The 17,368-nt window shown below is 47.3% G+C and overlaps 5 protein-coding genes across 5 annotated transcripts; 1 reads left to right on the forward strand and 4 right to left on the reverse strand.

The window, feature by feature from the left end:
* Window positions 1-352: 352 nt before the first annotated feature.
* BDW43DRAFT_308314 (transmembrane amino acid transporter protein-domain-containing protein) lies at window positions 353-2,174 on the reverse strand (the record flags this gene model as incomplete). The annotated part of the gene is made up of 10 exons (XM_032046472.1): window positions 353-439; window positions 491-606; window positions 660-687; window positions 737-934; window positions 980-1,194; window positions 1,255-1,398; window positions 1,449-1,780; window positions 1,836-1,908; window positions 1,958-1,971; window positions 2,029-2,174. The coding sequence occupies 10 exons, from the start codon at window positions 2,172-2,174 to the stop codon at window positions 353-355; spliced, it is 1,353 nt and encodes a 450-aa protein (XP_031903473.1).
* Window positions 2,175-7,041: 4,867 nt separating this feature from the next.
* On the reverse strand, window positions 7,042-7,485 carry BDW43DRAFT_308315 (uncharacterized protein; the record flags this gene model as incomplete). The annotated part of the gene is made up of 1 exon (XM_032046473.1): window positions 7,042-7,485. One exon carries the CDS (start codon window positions 7,483-7,485, stop codon window positions 7,042-7,044), a length of 444 nt encoding a protein of 147 aa, XP_031903474.1.
* A 2,290-nt stretch (window positions 7,486-9,775) lies between these two features.
* On the reverse strand, window positions 9,776-12,579 carry BDW43DRAFT_298210 (uncharacterized protein; the record flags this gene model as incomplete). The annotated part of the gene is made up of 6 exons (XM_032044528.1): window positions 9,776-10,023; window positions 10,098-10,600; window positions 11,083-11,468; window positions 11,627-11,907; window positions 11,966-12,228; window positions 12,287-12,579. 6 exons carry the CDS (start codon window positions 12,577-12,579, stop codon window positions 9,776-9,778), a joined length of 1,974 nt encoding a protein of 657 aa, XP_031903475.1.
* Window positions 12,580-14,235: 1,656 nt separating this feature from the next.
* On the forward strand, window positions 14,236-16,048 carry ugd2 (putative UDP-glucose dehydrogenase Ugd1; the record flags this gene model as incomplete). Its single annotated transcript, XM_032039678.1, has 3 exons — window positions 14,236-14,450; window positions 14,508-15,019; window positions 15,066-16,048. Coding segments are annotated over 3 exons (1,675 nt in total), but the record flags the coding sequence as incomplete, so codon positions are not given.
* Window positions 16,049-16,252: 204 nt separating this feature from the next.
* Window positions 16,253-17,070, reverse strand: BDW43DRAFT_323709 (alpha/beta hydrolase; the record flags this gene model as incomplete). Its single annotated transcript, XM_032049810.1, has 4 exons — window positions 16,253-16,360; window positions 16,425-16,604; window positions 16,685-16,765; window positions 16,825-17,070. 4 exons carry the CDS (start codon window positions 17,068-17,070, stop codon window positions 16,253-16,255), a joined length of 615 nt encoding a protein of 204 aa, XP_031903477.1.
* Window positions 17,071-17,368: the final 298 nt, after the last annotated feature.

Consider the following 17,368-nt stretch of genomic DNA (forward strand, 5'->3'; position numbering starts at 1 on the left):
TGACTCACTATAGAAGATAGAATGAAAGGACTGCCTCTTGCTACAACGAGGCCTTGCCAGGCATTTGCTGAAAAAAAGATATATCAACTCGAAATTCAAGGGACCAAAGAGGACGGTGATATACTTAGGCGACTAGTCGATCGCCCCAGGAGCGTTTGGTAGCGCTTAAGTCGGCAACCAATCGAGACGACCGAGGCAATCTGCCCGAGGACCATAAATATTTTAACAAGATATCGACATACGTGCAAGGTAGTATCTATAGATTGCATGGCTCATTATACCTCTTTCACCCGTTGCAGTATATCTCATCTCTCAACTGTTCCTTTGCACCTTCACTCTATTTAATAACCAGTTATGCAGCATTATTCGCACATGTCCAGCTGGATGTCTTGGAATTCTTATGGATCGACTTTCCCGACACATAAAGCCCAAGCCCACACTAGCGCAATCAGTCACAGCTCGTGATCGTTGGCGGGGAGGGAAGACTTACAATCGCACATGCCATAGCTAGGATAGCAAGATTAATTATAGTCAAGGCTGCAGTCCTAGGAGACCCAAAGAAGTTGCCTTTATTCATAAAGAGCCAAAATATAGCAGGAAAGCCATCTAGTTCCATTAGCCTATACGTATGCGCCACAAGTACCGCGGTATATACTCACAACTGAAAGAACTTCCGAAGAGAGCACTCTGTAATCAACTATTAGTATGTACATCGTAAGAGGCATTAAGGACGTACCATAAAGCCCAGTATGTCGTTGAAAACCGGGATAGACTCAGCAATGATCCATGCAATTGTCCATAGCCCCAGCGCAATTCCCACCCATGCCCCGACGGAGAGAAGGCCGTTGTTATGCATATGTGGTGAGCCCCGGAATAGACGAACGTAGATGTACTTGCATGCGACATGTCCGACGATTACTCCAGCAAAGACAACCTGGTCCATTAGATATCGTAGCACATCGAGACTGTGCGGACTTACTGTTGGGATGGCAAGGCCATACGCGACCTTTTTCATCACAGGCCCTGCAGAGCTCAGAGCCGGGGATGAGACCCCGGGTCCAACAGAGCAGTAAATCACCACCGCGCTGACCACGTACATAGAGGTATCGACTACCTGTAGCATAACCAATGATTTTGGAAAGTCCCGGGGATTTTCCATCTCGGATATGAAACCAAAAAAGGTCGCATGTGCAACTGGCTTCTAGTCAACACGAGAGATAAAGGATGGGAGAGTGTGCAATGCAGTGGGCTTACCATAAGCGATGATAATATCGGTAACTGCAAGAAATGCTTTGTCGAACGTGGTATCGGTTATAATCTCGATGTGAGCCCGTGCAGGGCGTTGGACACCAGTTGCGATCATCGTCACCAGAGTAGCGATGAAAATGCTAGCAAAGGCTAAGCCGGTCAGTGAATATATGCCTTCCGAGAAGACATGGACATCCTACATGTGAGTGAGATCCAAAACACCTTGTCCATAGTGCGCGGCAGAGCCCCAAGAAAGCTCAGAACAAGCCCTACCACAGTGAATGCAATCGTGCAGATAGCATGGTCGGTCAACTCATTCATCAATAACGAAAACGTCAGAAGATGACTGGCCATAGAGAAGACACAAGATAATAGTTGGCCAAGACCTAGCAGTTCCCTGCCAAATCGACCCATGATGATCGCCCCGGCATCACCCATGCTATGTGTTTGGGGGTAGCGCAGCTTGAATTGGCCAATGATGAACCCTGTATACCAGGAAATAACAGAGAAGCCGAGGAGGATAAGAACAGCTCTTCATAGAAGCGGGATAGTTAGTGCGTAGTTTCGCGGGACAGGGGAACGCTTACGGGACTACGCCCAGGGTCGCGACGGCGGATGGCAGGGATAAAATCCCCAGGGAGATATTGTCTGCTATCATCACTGGGTAGATTTAGTATCCACTCCACCAATTTGTCCCGATACGACATACACATTCCACACTGCCTACGAGGGCTGTTAGTTAGGAGCGAGGATGATCGGACGTTACCCCAGCGGACATACCACCACTTCATGACACGATACTTGACCTCTGTGCCTTGCTCATCTCCAAATGGCTCGATATCCACTGGAGGCAGCTCTTCTTTTTTGTCGTCAGCGAAGGAGTCGTAGGCATTGGCCGCGTGCATCGTGGCGGGTTTGATTTCCATGGCGGCCCCGAGTCATAGGAGACCGAAGCGAGGGGCTATTGGAAGCACCGTGCACAATATGCCGTCACTTATGCTCTGGTATTTATAGTCGACGGGTAGCAGATATTGTTTAACCATAATTTACCTCTGCATTCCAGTTGTAGGCGTCATCTGAGATGGCGGGAGCCAATCGCATTGCTGGATGCTGCCAAGATCGCCGGATGCAACAACAGACAACCCTGAATGGCAATGATCTGATTCAATCCGGCAGACTTAAATCTTCCTATCACGCCTGGAATCAGATCAGATGAAATTCCCCTTCTCCCGCGTGGCTCCACTCGGATGGTTCCTGAAAAACTTGGGGTTAATGCCCCTCCCTCACCGACCCTCTGATCTTTCCTCCCGACCGGTATAGCGTAGTCCCAATTTTGTAGCTCTACTTCCGGCGAGTCATTTCCAAATCTCACATATTGATACTCGTCTAGCCATCTCACTTCATTCGCACAGGGTTGCATTTATTCTGACCGCCTATGGTAATGCGAGTTACGTGCTCTGGACCAATGTTCCGTGAACCGGATACATATCAATCCGCTAGGTCCTATAACTAGATCTTTGTCAACCTGGGAACCAGTATTCTACGCGTTCGCCTACTTCGGCAAAGACGGGGAACAGAGTTTTTACCAATGCGCAACGTGCATGGAGAGAGCATGAGACCACGACAATCACTTACGTGTCCGACTGGAACCTAATGTATCAAACGCTCAGGTCGCCAGGCGAGGTTTTGATCGCGTAACCGATCGAGTATTGCTGTCGGATTTTGATTCGTGAGACATCAAATTATCATTGAGTAAATAGGGCTCGTTTGTACTCTATTTAGAAGTTACGCAAGACATAAAGATATGTAGGCAATTCTGCCCACAAATGCCCTACACCGTGAATGCTTATTTCTTCGCGCTGTGCAATGTCGGTCTATCCAGCTGCTCACCGATATTCTGCGAGAATCCTTGAACACGCTCCTCAATTCCTAATTATGCGCCAATTCAAGCAACGCGCGGCCAATTGTCAGGTCAATCATGCCCCATCCCTTCAGCACCACGTTGCCTTCCGGATACTGTGTTCTCCATTGCAAAATGCTCCCGGATCTCTATCAGTTGCTCCCCTATTACGTGTGCATCCGGTAGCTCCCCAGAATCTTCCAGGCATCCCTCTCTAAAATAGACGTGTATCAAACCGCCTCCGGGTAATAGAGTACCTGCATCTAAGTCCCTCCTATGCGGCTTATACGATCCTATAGGCGAGATAAAGCGCCGTTTTGGCGAGCTCTCGAGTAATGAGTGCGTGTATAATGGCTCAGTGGAGGGAGTGCAACAGAATATAACATCAGGCGAGGAGATGCACAATCGAGGCGCATATTCATAATCCGATTTATCTTCAACGACGAGCTCAAAGCTGAGTTTGGCATATACCGGTCGCAGAAGATTAATGACGTGCTTTTCCAACTGATTGAGTTGTTCACTACCTCCATCCAACATTGGCCCTGTGGACGTCCGCCGCTAGGATTAAGGCGAGCCGGATGTGCCACTCCACGTGCGACCCTGAGTCGAAAACCACGATATGATTCTCGGTGATGTCGGAGATCTGCGCGGAAAGACATAGGGCAATAGTCTTGATACCGGTGTTGGTTGTAACCGAGCGACTTGGTCACGGCGAACTAACAATTCGGTCGATATGAGAGTCTAGAGATGCCAATACAGTTGCACAGGTACATTCGTCAGACTGCACTTACATTCCAAATATCCACGGTATATTATATCTTAGTCCTAAGGGTTGTCTTCCAGCCCTTGGAAGGCAGTTCCGCGGAACCTATTTCCGAAGAGATAATCCAAGACCCGCTTCGACACTACTACAGTATCCACAGTTGTCTAAATAATTACTGTTCTTCTCGGTTATTGCCACTGAGGTGTACTCCGTACCTGGCTTTCTTCAAGTGCACTGGGACAAAAGAACTTATTGGTAAAGGCCAAAGTATGCTCACCATGACGGATAACTCCTAACGAAGAGTACACTATCAGGCGAGGAGGCATGGACCCTACATTCACATATTGCTATATTCGAATTCAAACTTGGTACCCTACACGCTCTCTTGCAGAAACTTCAACTGTTCCGCCACTTTTAAGATCTGTGTATTGTTAATACCCATACCACCATCATGTATGTTCCATCCAGCTAAATTTCCACGAACTGAGATATCTTTTCCCATGCCACTCTGCACCAAAGTATCACAATTGGCATGTTTGGGCTCCCGTCCCTCGACACTTACAATAAATAGCTTCTACCATCCGCTGCAGGAGGTCGAACTTCTTGCCTCCTAGTTTCGTGACCCTATGTCCGTTCGCGATTACATCGTTTGACATACACGAGATACTTGAAATATAGCTTCCATATCTGGTACTAATGAGGGCTCGATGAAGGAAGCGAGAAGGACTATGAAAGCGGAAGAAAATATGTGATCGTAGTCGAACGGCATAAATAAATTCTGTCAGTAGTACGTTCGAGAATGGCTTTCCTTTTCGCAAAATAGGAAGTTTCGTTCACAAAATGAAGATTGTTCTTGGTTCTTGAGTTAGTAAGGCTGCATTTTGCAAGGACAATAATTAGTAGAAACTGAATGAACCAAAGAGGCGAACACTTCGCTTTCTTAAGCCCCTTTTGGGAAAGCTCATTGGAATGCGGTATGAATTCGTCCTCGTCAAATATGAACATCATTTGGTAGGAATTGAATTTGACAATGCTGAAGAGATAGAGCGAGTCATTGAGCGTTGGGAGCCCTTCCATACTGAAACAAGTCCAAACTTGTTCGCATCCAGTTCAACTTCCGTGTAGCTCTGTCGATGTGAAAAGGCACGTCAGAGGCAGGGAACTTTAGAAGCGCTTTTTTAAAAGAAGAAATACGTGTTGAGAGAATGACCATGTGGACGATGGGCCACAAAATCCTTTTATAATTAGTATAGATGTTATCATCAACAACTGATGCCAAAGCAGTTTAACTCACGGTATTGTCTACGGGTATCTTTAAGGTGAAAGGTGAAATAAAGTGGCGGATGCCAAGGGGTTCGTGACGGGCCTCGCCTTCTCTCGTAAGAGCTACGGTAGACATCCCTTCTATAACTCAGTTAGCACTTTCTCTCCGTCCCCCCTGCCTTGATTGCTGACCATGCCCGGGAGACATTATAGCACCGGACTCCAGTACTGATCTCTCTTCTGAGCTCACTCGGAGCGCGAAATGTCCCTCCTGCCTCTTGATGTAGGCATCTTGCAACTTGCACAGATAACCGAAAATCGTTCTTTAGTATGTGCTGGAGAAAAGCCTTTGGTCTGGGCAAATACCATTCGGACACAATCACTCTCTTTTCTGCTTGTTTGAAAAGGCATTTGCGCGTCGCGAGTTATGCAAGTCTCACAAGGACACTTTCACGAGCCCTTGACCTTCCTCTTCTTGCACTGCTTCCATCTGGCAATCTAACAGTTAGCCCATTTTGTACTTCTCGTAGTAAAAGATCAAGTACCGGGTGTAGCTACGCATTCACTACCTTGTCCAATTGCCTCCTCCGAAGAGCTCTAGAAGCAATATTGACTGACTCTACTTAACGCTTCAGCGTACTTGAAGGGCGATCTTACCTCTAGTTTAGCAGAGAGAAGAAACATCCTTCACCGCAGTGTGTTGACGGTATTGCATGCAGATGAGATGTCAGCATTTATTAAAGGGACGTTCCGATGCAGATCCATAATGATGTTCGATGAAAGAGATACTCGGAGAAATAAATAACCTTCCGCACTTCTATTTGAATGATAATTGTTCATGGCCGTGCTCTTTAGTTCCTTTCGGTCCACTGCATATTGCAAATTATATACCCTACATAGTAGATATAGCAGCATTTTTATGATAACAACTCCGGTGTAGCCTCCCTGAGTCAACAGAATGCTGAATTCTACCATAAACGATTGCAGCAACGCCAGGTTAAATAGATGGGACACGAGTTAGTAGATATGAGTTAATAAATGGAATATACAGAAAACTAGTCTAGATGTTTCTGTTCTAGCCCGTTTATCATTGTTCGTCGATTCCAGAGTACTTCTAGTATTACCCCGTTGAGATTAGCGTGGATTCGTTGAAGGCTCGGCCGGGCTTCGGCATACGCTCGCTCCTGTTCCAGAAAAACCTTTTTGGTGACTATCCGAGATAATTATCTAAATTAAAATCTGTAGTTGGCTCTGGTAAATGCAGTGCTGATATATACAAGCTAAACTGAATCGCAAACCTGCGGAACCAGCATCAAGTTCGGACCTGTGCACACTTGTAGAGGCCATTGCCGCTGGATATATTGAGGTACAAGGTTGGTAGATATATGGCAGATATTGCAGGCTTACCCAGAAGCCATGAGGAATTGTATGCCCTTCTCTGTATCCTTCAACTTGGTAGGGTGGTAGCAGGGAGACGACCTTATTCATATGGGAAAGCTAGCTTACAATGCTCAGTCCGAACAAAGGTAAGTGTGGTTATATCCATTAATAACCTCAAAGGTTCCGCACTGTTTTAGGCTTGTCGAACCTCTCTTGTTCTGCTATTTTAAGAGTCATTTCAAGTATAAGTGGCCCCATAATACCTCAAGTATTTCCCGGACATTGCTTCCAAGAAAACACCGCCCGCTCCATATTATAATTATTCAACCATCATGAATGCCTCGCACGATAATCCAGACACCCAGCGCAAGAGCCTAGCGAAGACGGTGTAACCCTTCCTGCCAATTCTAGTTTCTGGCGGGACCCTTCGTTAGATCAACCGATGTGGAGGGAAAGCTATGAACCGTGCTAGGGCATTACGATCTCATCAGATCAGCAGTCCTGCAGCCACTGGCGCTAAGCCGTACAACGCAGTATTGACACTGAAGAGGCTGGCCGCCTGGCTTGCGATCTTCGGGTATTTGTTCGGGTCATTGGTATCGCACTCGCCCCACGGGTTGGTTGTGCTAAGAGTGCAGTTGGCATGGTCACCGTTTTGGCTCTTGAATTGCAGATCCCCTGTTTCCCAGTTGACAGTGACCGAGGAGCCGTCGCAGATCTTCTTGGTCTCGGTACCCTTGTTCCTTCCACACTTCTTCTTGAAGGGCTTGGAGCTACCCTTGCATCCGTAGAGTTCGTCGTCGATGATCACCGTACAGTGCGTCACGTACTTGTTGGCCGGAGGCTGTGTTGATTTGATATAAATGTGAGCTCCTGTGATTGTCTGCGCCAGGGCCATGACGGTACTGAGCTTGAGGAGCCAGGAAGGCATGGTAAACGTTACGGAACGGTCAGATGTCAGCGGCGGGCTCTCCGAAGGGTGGGAGGTATGAATGGCACGAGATGGGAGCGATGTGCTATTCAGACGGAGACACGGATTGCTACTTATAATACACTACGGATACGGAGTACGCTGTAGTCGATTCGGTCCCCGTTTACCACTTCTCGGTAAACCCGGATCATGGGCACGCGAGAAATATCTTGCGGAACCGACACTTCAATGACTAAAATAAGGGCTATCACCGTGCTCCCGGGAATCATCCTTTACACCTCTACTAGAAGCAGTATCTACAGCATTTTTAGAGTAACTGACTTTGTTTCTTTAAATCCCGACTTTATTCTTGCTTAGGTAACTATTCAGTCAAGTATCCCTCTATCTCCAGATAGTAAGCCAAGCAGTTAAGGCAGTTCAGCACCTAATATACCTTATACAGTCAAACAATTGAAAAGACCAGAATACATGTTTAAAAAAGTGTTTAAAAATTGATCTTAAATTTCTCATTCGCATACTGTTAGTTAAGTAACGTAAAGGATAATTCCGGGTGCTCAGTGATTCTGGCACTTTACGGGACTGAGTCGGGACCCTTTCTATGATATCATGACTGCTGCAATGTAACCTTACTATTCATGGACAATAAAGTGCCGAACCCCCAGCGTATCCTAGGACGGTGGGCAAGGGTTAGCTTTGTATCAATTCTACTGCTTGTTCATAGTGATTCTGACCTAATTGGCAGACGTTCTGCCCTGTACAAGCAGAACGTTCAGAGTTAAAGACGCTGAGCAAACTCTATATAATAATATTATTTTAAAATATTAAATCGAACAATATCAGGCTGCTTATAAAAAATAGCTTAAAGAGCAAAAGCTCTCTATAAACAGCTTTATTTAAAGTCAGCTATATCAGTACAGGAAGCCAGGGCTCTTTTAGAAAGCAGAAAATATGAAGATAAGGCTATACAGTCAGATAAAGTCTTAGGCGCTGAACCGGTTTCTAATTCGCCGCCCCTCAGACGTTCTGGCTGTAATATTCCGGGCTATAGAATTACGAACTGCTCGAATCGGTAGAACCACTTATTTTTTTTATAGTAATATAAATTGATGCTGTTCTCAGTAACTATTTTTAAAAGGGCAGCCGGATAATCGGCTGGCGGGTGATTGGCTCGCTCGGGTAATACGTTGTTATATGGCCAACAAACACCGGTCAACGAATGTCGCAGGGAACAAGCCCAGGATATTCGTATCAGAGCCCCCAACGGACCCTGTTATTGCCGATCTAGCCGGTTTATCCTGCTGGCGATGGGTCAATCCCGTGCAGGTAACCTTTGAACAACTGCCCATAAGGATAGGTCTGGAAGTGGGCCAATCTCGTAATGGAATCGCTTTCGGCAGTTCTGGGCGATGTGTTGGGGGGTTCATTAGCAGCATATATTATACATAAACCCGGCAACATGCTCCTCGTAGGCAAAGGTACCTTCCTAAATATGTAACCACGGAGTTTGCCGTACTCCTGACCGTCACACCTAAGCACAGCACCAGTGTTGCATGCAAAGTCAATGAAGGGCGTGTAGTCCGTAGTGAGACATCTGAGGCACTATCCTAGCCTTGCATAAGAATAGCAGCCAAAAGGATGATCAACACGGTGCAGTCAAGCCCTTGGGAAATGAAAATTCGGTAGAGCATAAATATGCCATCGAGGTTTAATATCTCTTCATGGTTCAGAAAATGACTAAACATGCAAAGTCGACTGGGTAGGCATTGACGCTTCCTTCATGATTGAATTTGGTACTTCAAAGTAGCATACTGTGTTTTAGCAAAACTAGCTGATCAGAACCTACATTTTTTTTTTCACTCTCTGGGGGCCTTGAATCCCGTTGTTATTATTACCCTCGATTCATAGTCAAAGGAGACACCCTTTGGTTGTTGAACAATTAATTACTGGAGTCTTGGAATATATGAAAGGCTCATCGTCGTGTCTATTAAGTTTGTGAGCAAGCACAATACTCAACCGCTCGGTTACCTTTCGGTGCCAAATAATAGGGAGATCATAAGTGTTGCTCCAACTGGTTCTTCTGCTTGTGTAGTATGCATAAACTAGACGAGCATATGTAGGCCCCAAGGGATTCGATTTATTAAAGCGCAGGATTTGGTCCCAGCCCAACTCAATCCCCATCTATAATAGCAGACACATGTTCAATTAGCGTCCGAATCAGTTTCTAATAAAAGCAGAATTATTTAGCATTCTGTATACATTCCCGAGTACCTTTGAATCCGTCCAGTAGTATTCACCAAACAAAAACTGGGTCCTGGCTGGTCTCCTTATACAACTCACGAATCAGCTCCACTAAGCGCTGTACCTCATGCCTATACCACGGCATGGCATGATGGTAGTCAACTTCATAAAGCTTTGCTGTATTCGAATCATAATATGTAGCATACTGCCGCTGTCCCAATGCCAGGAAGACATCTTTCAACCCGTGAACATGTATCGTCGGTATATGAATTTTTTCTGAGGATCCCGTATCGGCCATCTCTACAACGATGTTAGTAAGTATAAACACGCAACGGTTCATTTAATCTGATATTGCAAGGGGATAGTCAACGTACGATGACCGATCTCCGACACCATGGGCGCTCCACCACCCATACAACACACCCCAAATTTCAGCTTTGGATGAGACCCCGTCTCTCCCGACGCTGTCCTCCGTTGTTGATCCAACAATAGTCCGCCCGTGATTCGCGTGCCCTGACTGAATCCCATAACGCCCACCCATTCCCCACCGGGTCCCGCCGCTTCCATCAATTTCCAGACCCGCTCCACACCGTCCCGCCCCGAGATGTCGTACCCACTTCCATCGCTCAGCTCGACTTCGGTCCCGTTTTGCTTGAACCAGGAGCGGTAGGGCTTGTATTCACGAAAGGCGGGGAGAACGCCGGGTCCCGGGCCGCTTTCGAAGGGTCCATCGAAGAAAACGAATTCGAAGTCATCCTTGAGCAATCCGGCTAGTTGCGAGCATTGGACGTTGTAAATAGAGGCGTTGGAGCCGCCGCCGTGGAAGCAAGCGATGCGGGGTAAGCGACTGGGCATGTTCGCTATAGTAAGAGATATTCTATCTATAACAGTTTGCGCGGTAGATCAATCAGCTGGACGGTGGTCCATGATAAATGCGGGAGAAAAGAGGACCGAGTCGGTGAAGGGGCTGGGCAAGGTCATGTGAATCGTGTTCATGCATGATTAGTAAATCTAGGCCTATGGGTTAAATTAATTTTACAGTAGTGTATTTTTTGCGTTGCTTTCGCATTGTCGATAGTTTACAGACTACTATCTATCAGGGTTCTACAAGCCTCATGTCCCTGAACTTTAATCACAGTGCACGTTATCAATCAACCTCTCTGAAACCTGCCACTATGGATTCTCATCCACTCTTGATCAAGGTCCTAGACAATTCGAATAGTCTAGAATTCTCTGGGCAATGAATCCAAATCGACTACCCATTACAATCAACGAACGTATTGCAATCCCGGAATCACCACAGTGCCAAGTAGTACCAATACCACCGCGATAAGAACCATCATGACCAAGGGCACGTACAACAAGGTCCAGTTCTGCCTAGACTGAAGCTCTGACCATGCCGGTCCTGCGCGCTCAGGTGAGGGAATAAAGTCCAGCATAATTGCACCTGCAACCTCGTTAGAGAACCATTCCGCAACAATGTGGCCATTCTTTGCTAAATAGTATCGCGCGATCAACCTATCGAGAAGACTCGCGAACATGAAGTGGCGTAGTGCCCGTTTTGCAGTACGATAGATGGGGGTTATGCGTTGGACACGGCTTTCTGTAAACCGAGCAAGTACCTTTTCCATCTCTTCTGTGGAAGGCTTTTTGGTTCTCCCCTGGAGGCATTCATACAAGGAGTTCGTCAATTCAGCGGCATCCTCGATCGAACAAGAGACACTTTGACCTGTATGGGGCGCAATCTATCTTCATTGTCAATTTCTTAATTGTATATGAACAGAGATGAAGGGAATACCTTGTGCATGCTTCCACCAATGCAAACCATGTGCCTCCAATGCCATCTTTGTCGCAAGCCCTCTTCTATTGCCATCATGCCGAAGGTCTTCTGCCGGTCCCACACATTCCGCCAGATCAGGTCTGCCCAGACCGATGTGTCTCTTAGTTGATCACTCTCACAACGTTTCTGTACCTCTTTTGCCGAGAATTCTGGGGCCCGGTCATGGGGATATTGGCGGTCCAATTTGAGGCACACACTCCATGATATGTCCCCATCCTTACCAACCAAACAGGTTATATTCCGCCCACGATCATTGCTCGTCAGGATAGTACCCCGGGTCAGCTCTGGGTAGTCTGGATGACGAGTCGAAATTCCCGATATACAAGCGTACTCGACCATCATATCTATACGCAAAGATTAGTCGTAAGTCCTGTACTATACAAGCGTGGAGATATCGGCTACCTTTGTTGACATCCATTGCTAGCTCCGGCAAATTAGAAAGTCGAGACATCTCAGCCCGTACCTTGCTATGAACACCATCCGCGCCGACAACCAGATCTCCTTCGTAGCTGTACCCATCCCACGTCACTACCCGGACACATTTCGCCCCCTCCTCAATACGAACAATGGCTTTGTTCAATTTAACCTTGTCATTCCGTGGAAGAGCAGCGTATAACATTCCTAACACCTTCCGTTTCCTCAAGAACAATGGCGGATATCCGAACCTACGAGTAGCATTAGAGACCCAGCTCATTATTGACCGAGACATAGAGGACAACATACCGTTCACGCAACACCTTAGGAAAGTCCATTTCATACGAACCCACACCAGGAATTGTCATGTACGCAGTATGCATCGGCTCTAAAAGCTCCTTCATATCGTCTAATACTCCTAGTTGATCCCAGATCCGAGATCCATTCGGCATGATCATCAGCGGCTCATCTCGAGTAGGGGCATGCTCCTTTCGCTTTTCGAGGATCACATAGTCGATGCCCGCTCTATGCAGACAGTGAGCTAGGGTGAGTCCTTCGATGGACGCTCCAATGATGAGGACCTTGAGGTGGGGTTGGGGCATGTTGTCCGGGGTTGTATCTGCTCTGATCGGCTTTGGTGTTTTTTGTGTGAATTAGCTGATAGCTACACGGGTCGTAGTCCGACTGAGGAACAGAGGTGGCATTTTGGGGTTCACGGCTCGGGTTTATGGCTTCGACGTGGTCCGTTTCAACTTGTACGACATTCACTCTTCTGTGTCACCTGGACAATGGATTGTTTTGGGGTGGTGAATGTCACACAGGTTTGTTAGGTTAGTAACTACGCTTACGTTATGTGGCTTCTTAAGTGAAACTTAACTGTTGCTATATAGGGTCATGCGCGGTGTTGAGGGGTTGTAGGTGGCATTGGAGCTATTTGTGTCCCGCGGTATAGGTATTATGTGCAATGGATTTAATGAACTGAACAATAGATTGTAAATTAATATAAAAAAGATCGAGTACTAAAGGAGAAGAGCGAAAGAAAGGCCTGTATGCTGGAAAAGAATGTGGTGTGAATACGTTGGTGTGTTATTGTAGATCTATCGGTACAAGGAAATAGAAGATATTCAGAGGAAGCTATTCTCGCTGAAAGTATATATATGGTATGCCAGAGACTAAGTATAAATATGCCTACTCTTTCCACAGAGCAATTATTGGCTATGCCCAATCAAGCCCAAGACGAAGATATTAGGCACTATGCAATGAAGCACCGAAGAGCCCTTCTGCCCAACCATCCAATACCATCCTCTAACCCAATCTCACCCGAGTCAACCACTCTGTGAGAACCACGGATCTAAGGGTCCGTATAGTATGAGGGGCCAGTGTATACCATACACGAAGCCCTCATCGCAGACTTGGCTGTGAAAATAGAAAGAACGAGACTATGTCAATTATGAGCTGTGGTTGGCACAGAAGGAGATCCTACGATAGCATGGATATTGGTAATTCTTAGTAGGGGCGCAGATCAACATTTCTTTCCATTCATTGGACGGTGATTAAAGTCTCCATGTCGCGTTGTTGTTAGTAAACATTAGCACCCAGGCTAGAGTTATAAACAGCCCGACGATAATCCAAGGCTTAGCTACATTTAGCACAACATGAAACTCGGGCGGTGCATGAAATGTTGGCATATGTTTCTCAGTTTCCTGGAGGGCAAGAGCACTAGGGAAGTGGTTTACATCCTTGTCGAGCATGAGGTTGTGCTTGAGTGCAACAGGTCATTTCTCGCCGATGCTAAAGCCGAAGAAAATGGATCAGATCGAACACCACATGAACTGCTCGGCCATGACAGTTGGGATCCACCAGAACTACTCCAAACAGAGTATAGACACGTACCGTTACTGCACCGCAGATCCAAATTAAGAACATCTGACCGTTTGTACCCAATAAGTAAGGCCCGATGCGCATCCATTGTGCCAAGTCGCATGCCACGTAGTTTGGCACAAGAACCAACGGGATCGCGTTACAAATCTGATAATTCAGTCTGCCTTACCCGGGTTGGAAATGGTGGCACGATTCAAAGCAATCGGAGAAAATAAAAAAAATGGGACATGGTGAGGTGGCTGGTGAGCTGACCGCTACTTGATATCGATGGACCCATTCAACACGACGCTAAAGGGTGCCCACATCTCGGCTGGTTATTACAGAGTCCTTCACGACGACAGGGAACCATTTGGGATCCCACCACTCTTCCCGGCCATGATGCCCTTCATACCCATTTTGCTTGTGCTCGCCGGGCTGAGCTTTTTGTTTCGGCGACGGCGATACCAAGCCATCGAGCAAAAGGAGACTCCCCGGGTGGTTGTTAAAGGGCATACATATTCGGATACTGTGGAAGAGATAGAATTACCGCAGTTGCGAAGTGAAAGGGTCGAGAATGTTCGGAAAGCGTGTATGATAGGCGCGGGATATGTGGGTATGTATCATAGCTCGTGGCCCTGAGGTTTGGTCGCCGCTAATTTGTTTTTACTAGGTGGGTTGACAGCGCTGGTCCTTGCGTCGCAAAATCCACATATCCAGTTCTATGTCGTCGACAGTGATGCTCGACTCATTGCCGCATGGAATTCAGATCGCCCTCCCGTCTTTGAACCTGGGCTGGAAGATCTCCTATATGAACCTGATGATCCACCGCAACTGCCATCCCCGTCACCCTCTCCAAAGCCAGCGTTCTCACAACATGAGCACGATCTAGAAAGTTCAAGTAATAATATAAGCCATGGGGAGCTTGTTAAAGTCGTACCGCGGCGGAGAAAGCTCGCAAATGTGAGCTTCTCGACTAATATGCACGAGGCTGTGGCGGCGGCAGACATGGTCTTCCTGTGCGTCGACGCGCCATCCAGTATAACGGACGAAGACAAAACCAATTTAGACCTTTCACGCTTGGAAATAGCCATCCAGGCGATCGCACAGGTTTCGACTGGGCACAAGATCATAGTCCAGAAGTGTACCGCCCCGTGCGGCATCGTGCCCCGGCTAAAGAAACTCGTAAGTCCCATAGATTCGTAATGTGAATGATTTCTGACAGTCGTAGTTAAAAGAAACGGCCTCCCCGTCGGCATCCTTCGATGTACTCTCCAATCCCGACTTCCTCGTTCCCGGCGCAGCAATCAGAGATCTCCTATATCCACCCCGTGTGATCATCGGACACATTTTCTCGGAAGACATGTCGCCCGAAGCTCTAACAGCTTTAAAGCGATTATATTCCCCCTGGGTCCCGGATGATCGCATTGTGACCATGGACGCCTGGTCTTCGGAACTAGGCAAGATAGCGGCCAACGCCTTGCTCGCCCAACAGATAAGCAGTCTCAATTCACTCAGTGTTCTGTGCGAGTCAACGAACGCCAATATCAACTATGTCACGGAGACACTCGGGTTAAGTCAGCGATCGGGATTAGGATTTGGTGGATCGAATCTGCAATCGGACGTGCTGTGTTTGGTGTATCTGGCGAGGGAATTGGGATTACAGGAGGTGTTCGACTACTGGATGGCGGTGCTTCGGATGAATGAATACCAGCGACATCGCGTTGTCAAACGCTTAATTACCCGTCTGGGTGATGTGAAGGAGAAGCGAGTCGCGGTACTTGGGTTTGTGTCCAAAGGAAATGTGATGGATACGCGGACCACAACGGCATTGGGCTTGGTCCGAACATTGACGAGCAATGGAGTGCGAGTCAACATATACGATCCACACGTCCAGGCCGACCGCAGCGAGAGTACCTTACGACTTTACGATTGTCATCCGGAAATGGTAACCGTGACCGAATCCATCGAAACAGCGTGTTTTGGATGCAGCGCGCTGGTGCTACATACGGATTGGGAGGAGTTTCGTCAGGATGCGGTGCGCTGGCAACGCATTGCCGGCCATATGGCGAGTCCCAGGGTACTCTTAGACCCACACGGCGTCTTTGATGGGTTCAAGATGCAGCAATGGGGATTTGAGGTGTTGCAGGTTGGCATCCGCAGTGCGAAGGTGGTGTGAGCTGGTATAATATTTCTTGTATTGTATCCTGTATGCATTATGACGGCGATGTTTAGCGATTTGATTGATTTAATAGGATGACAATATTAATGCATATCCATAGCGACGGAGATATCTGATATGGTTGGACCAATTGAGCATTCATTCGTCATGTTCACTTCCTAGTTTAGGATCGCCTCTAGTAGCAGATCGATGCTCCGAACCACCCAGGCTACACGTACAGGGGTCTATCAATATAGCTATATTTTCTTACCTGCATTGTTTCTGTCAGAAGCCGCAATGTGATCAGGGACAACGAGCCAAGTTATATGAGCAGTTTTGACTTTCTCCGTCTCAATCCTAGCTCCCTTTGCTCATGCTTTCTCAATCATCATCTCCTGCAAAACTAGGGAATCGATCGATCCTCCTCACACAACAAATATGCAACAGGGAGATATCCACATAAGCATCTGCGGTCGCCGGCGAGTTCTTCGTCGCCCACGCATGCGGACGCAGCCTTGTCACCCACTCAGTGCTATCCGGTACATCATGGAAGAACAAAGTGAATTGTTTATCCGCCATGACGGTGCCATTACCCACCCATTGGATATACTGTTAGTCTCGTCCTGTTCATTTAGAGGGAAGTTGCAAGATGCAGAACTTGCATCTTGGATGTACCAATCTGGCGGTACACCCCCAAAAGCACCAATCAAAATATGGCCTATATCCGGTAAAAAGGCCGAGATGAAGATCAGTTTCGTCCCGCCGCCTTCCTTGTTTTGTTCTGTCCCTGTCTCTCTGCTTGGCCTAGTCCCTCAAGCGTGCTGTTTACGGGAAGACCAGACCAACTATGCGAGATGACGATGACATCTTGGCCGGCATTTACAGCTGGCTCGACCAATCCGCGTACGGCATTGATATCGGCGATTAGACCCTTGACTTCCGCGGATTTTTGAACAGAAGGGAATGCGACTGTTTTGCAGATGTAGCCGTGTGAAGTCAGTTTGGCAATCAGTGGGTCCAAGGCTGTTGGTGGGTACCAGGCTCCCGGGGCGACTATAAGGGTTGGCTTTGACATTCTGGATCTGGACAAGGATAGAGAGTCGTAGAGTACGTACTGGAAGTAATCCAAAAGTCCTTGAACAGGATACGAGATACCATACCCTGGGATGGGTCTGTTGAGGCTGAGCTTAAATACTTCTTTGCCGAAGAAGTCGTGAATCTGGTCATTCAGCCCCCAAGGATATCACCCAATCAGCCATGCTTTAGGGAGGTTAGCCCAGCGTTAGCTGCAATAGTGAATGGCTGTGAAGGCTATCACTTGCTATGCTGAAGGTTGGTATGCCTGCACAATATATTTGTCCCATTGGCAATGC

Source organism: Aspergillus alliaceus (assembly GCF_009176365.1).
Source record: "Aspergillus alliaceus strain CBS 536.65 unplaced genomic scaffold BDW43scaffold_8, whole genome shotgun sequence".
NCBI lineage: Eukaryota > Fungi > Ascomycota > Eurotiomycetes > Eurotiales > Aspergillaceae > Aspergillus > Aspergillus alliaceus.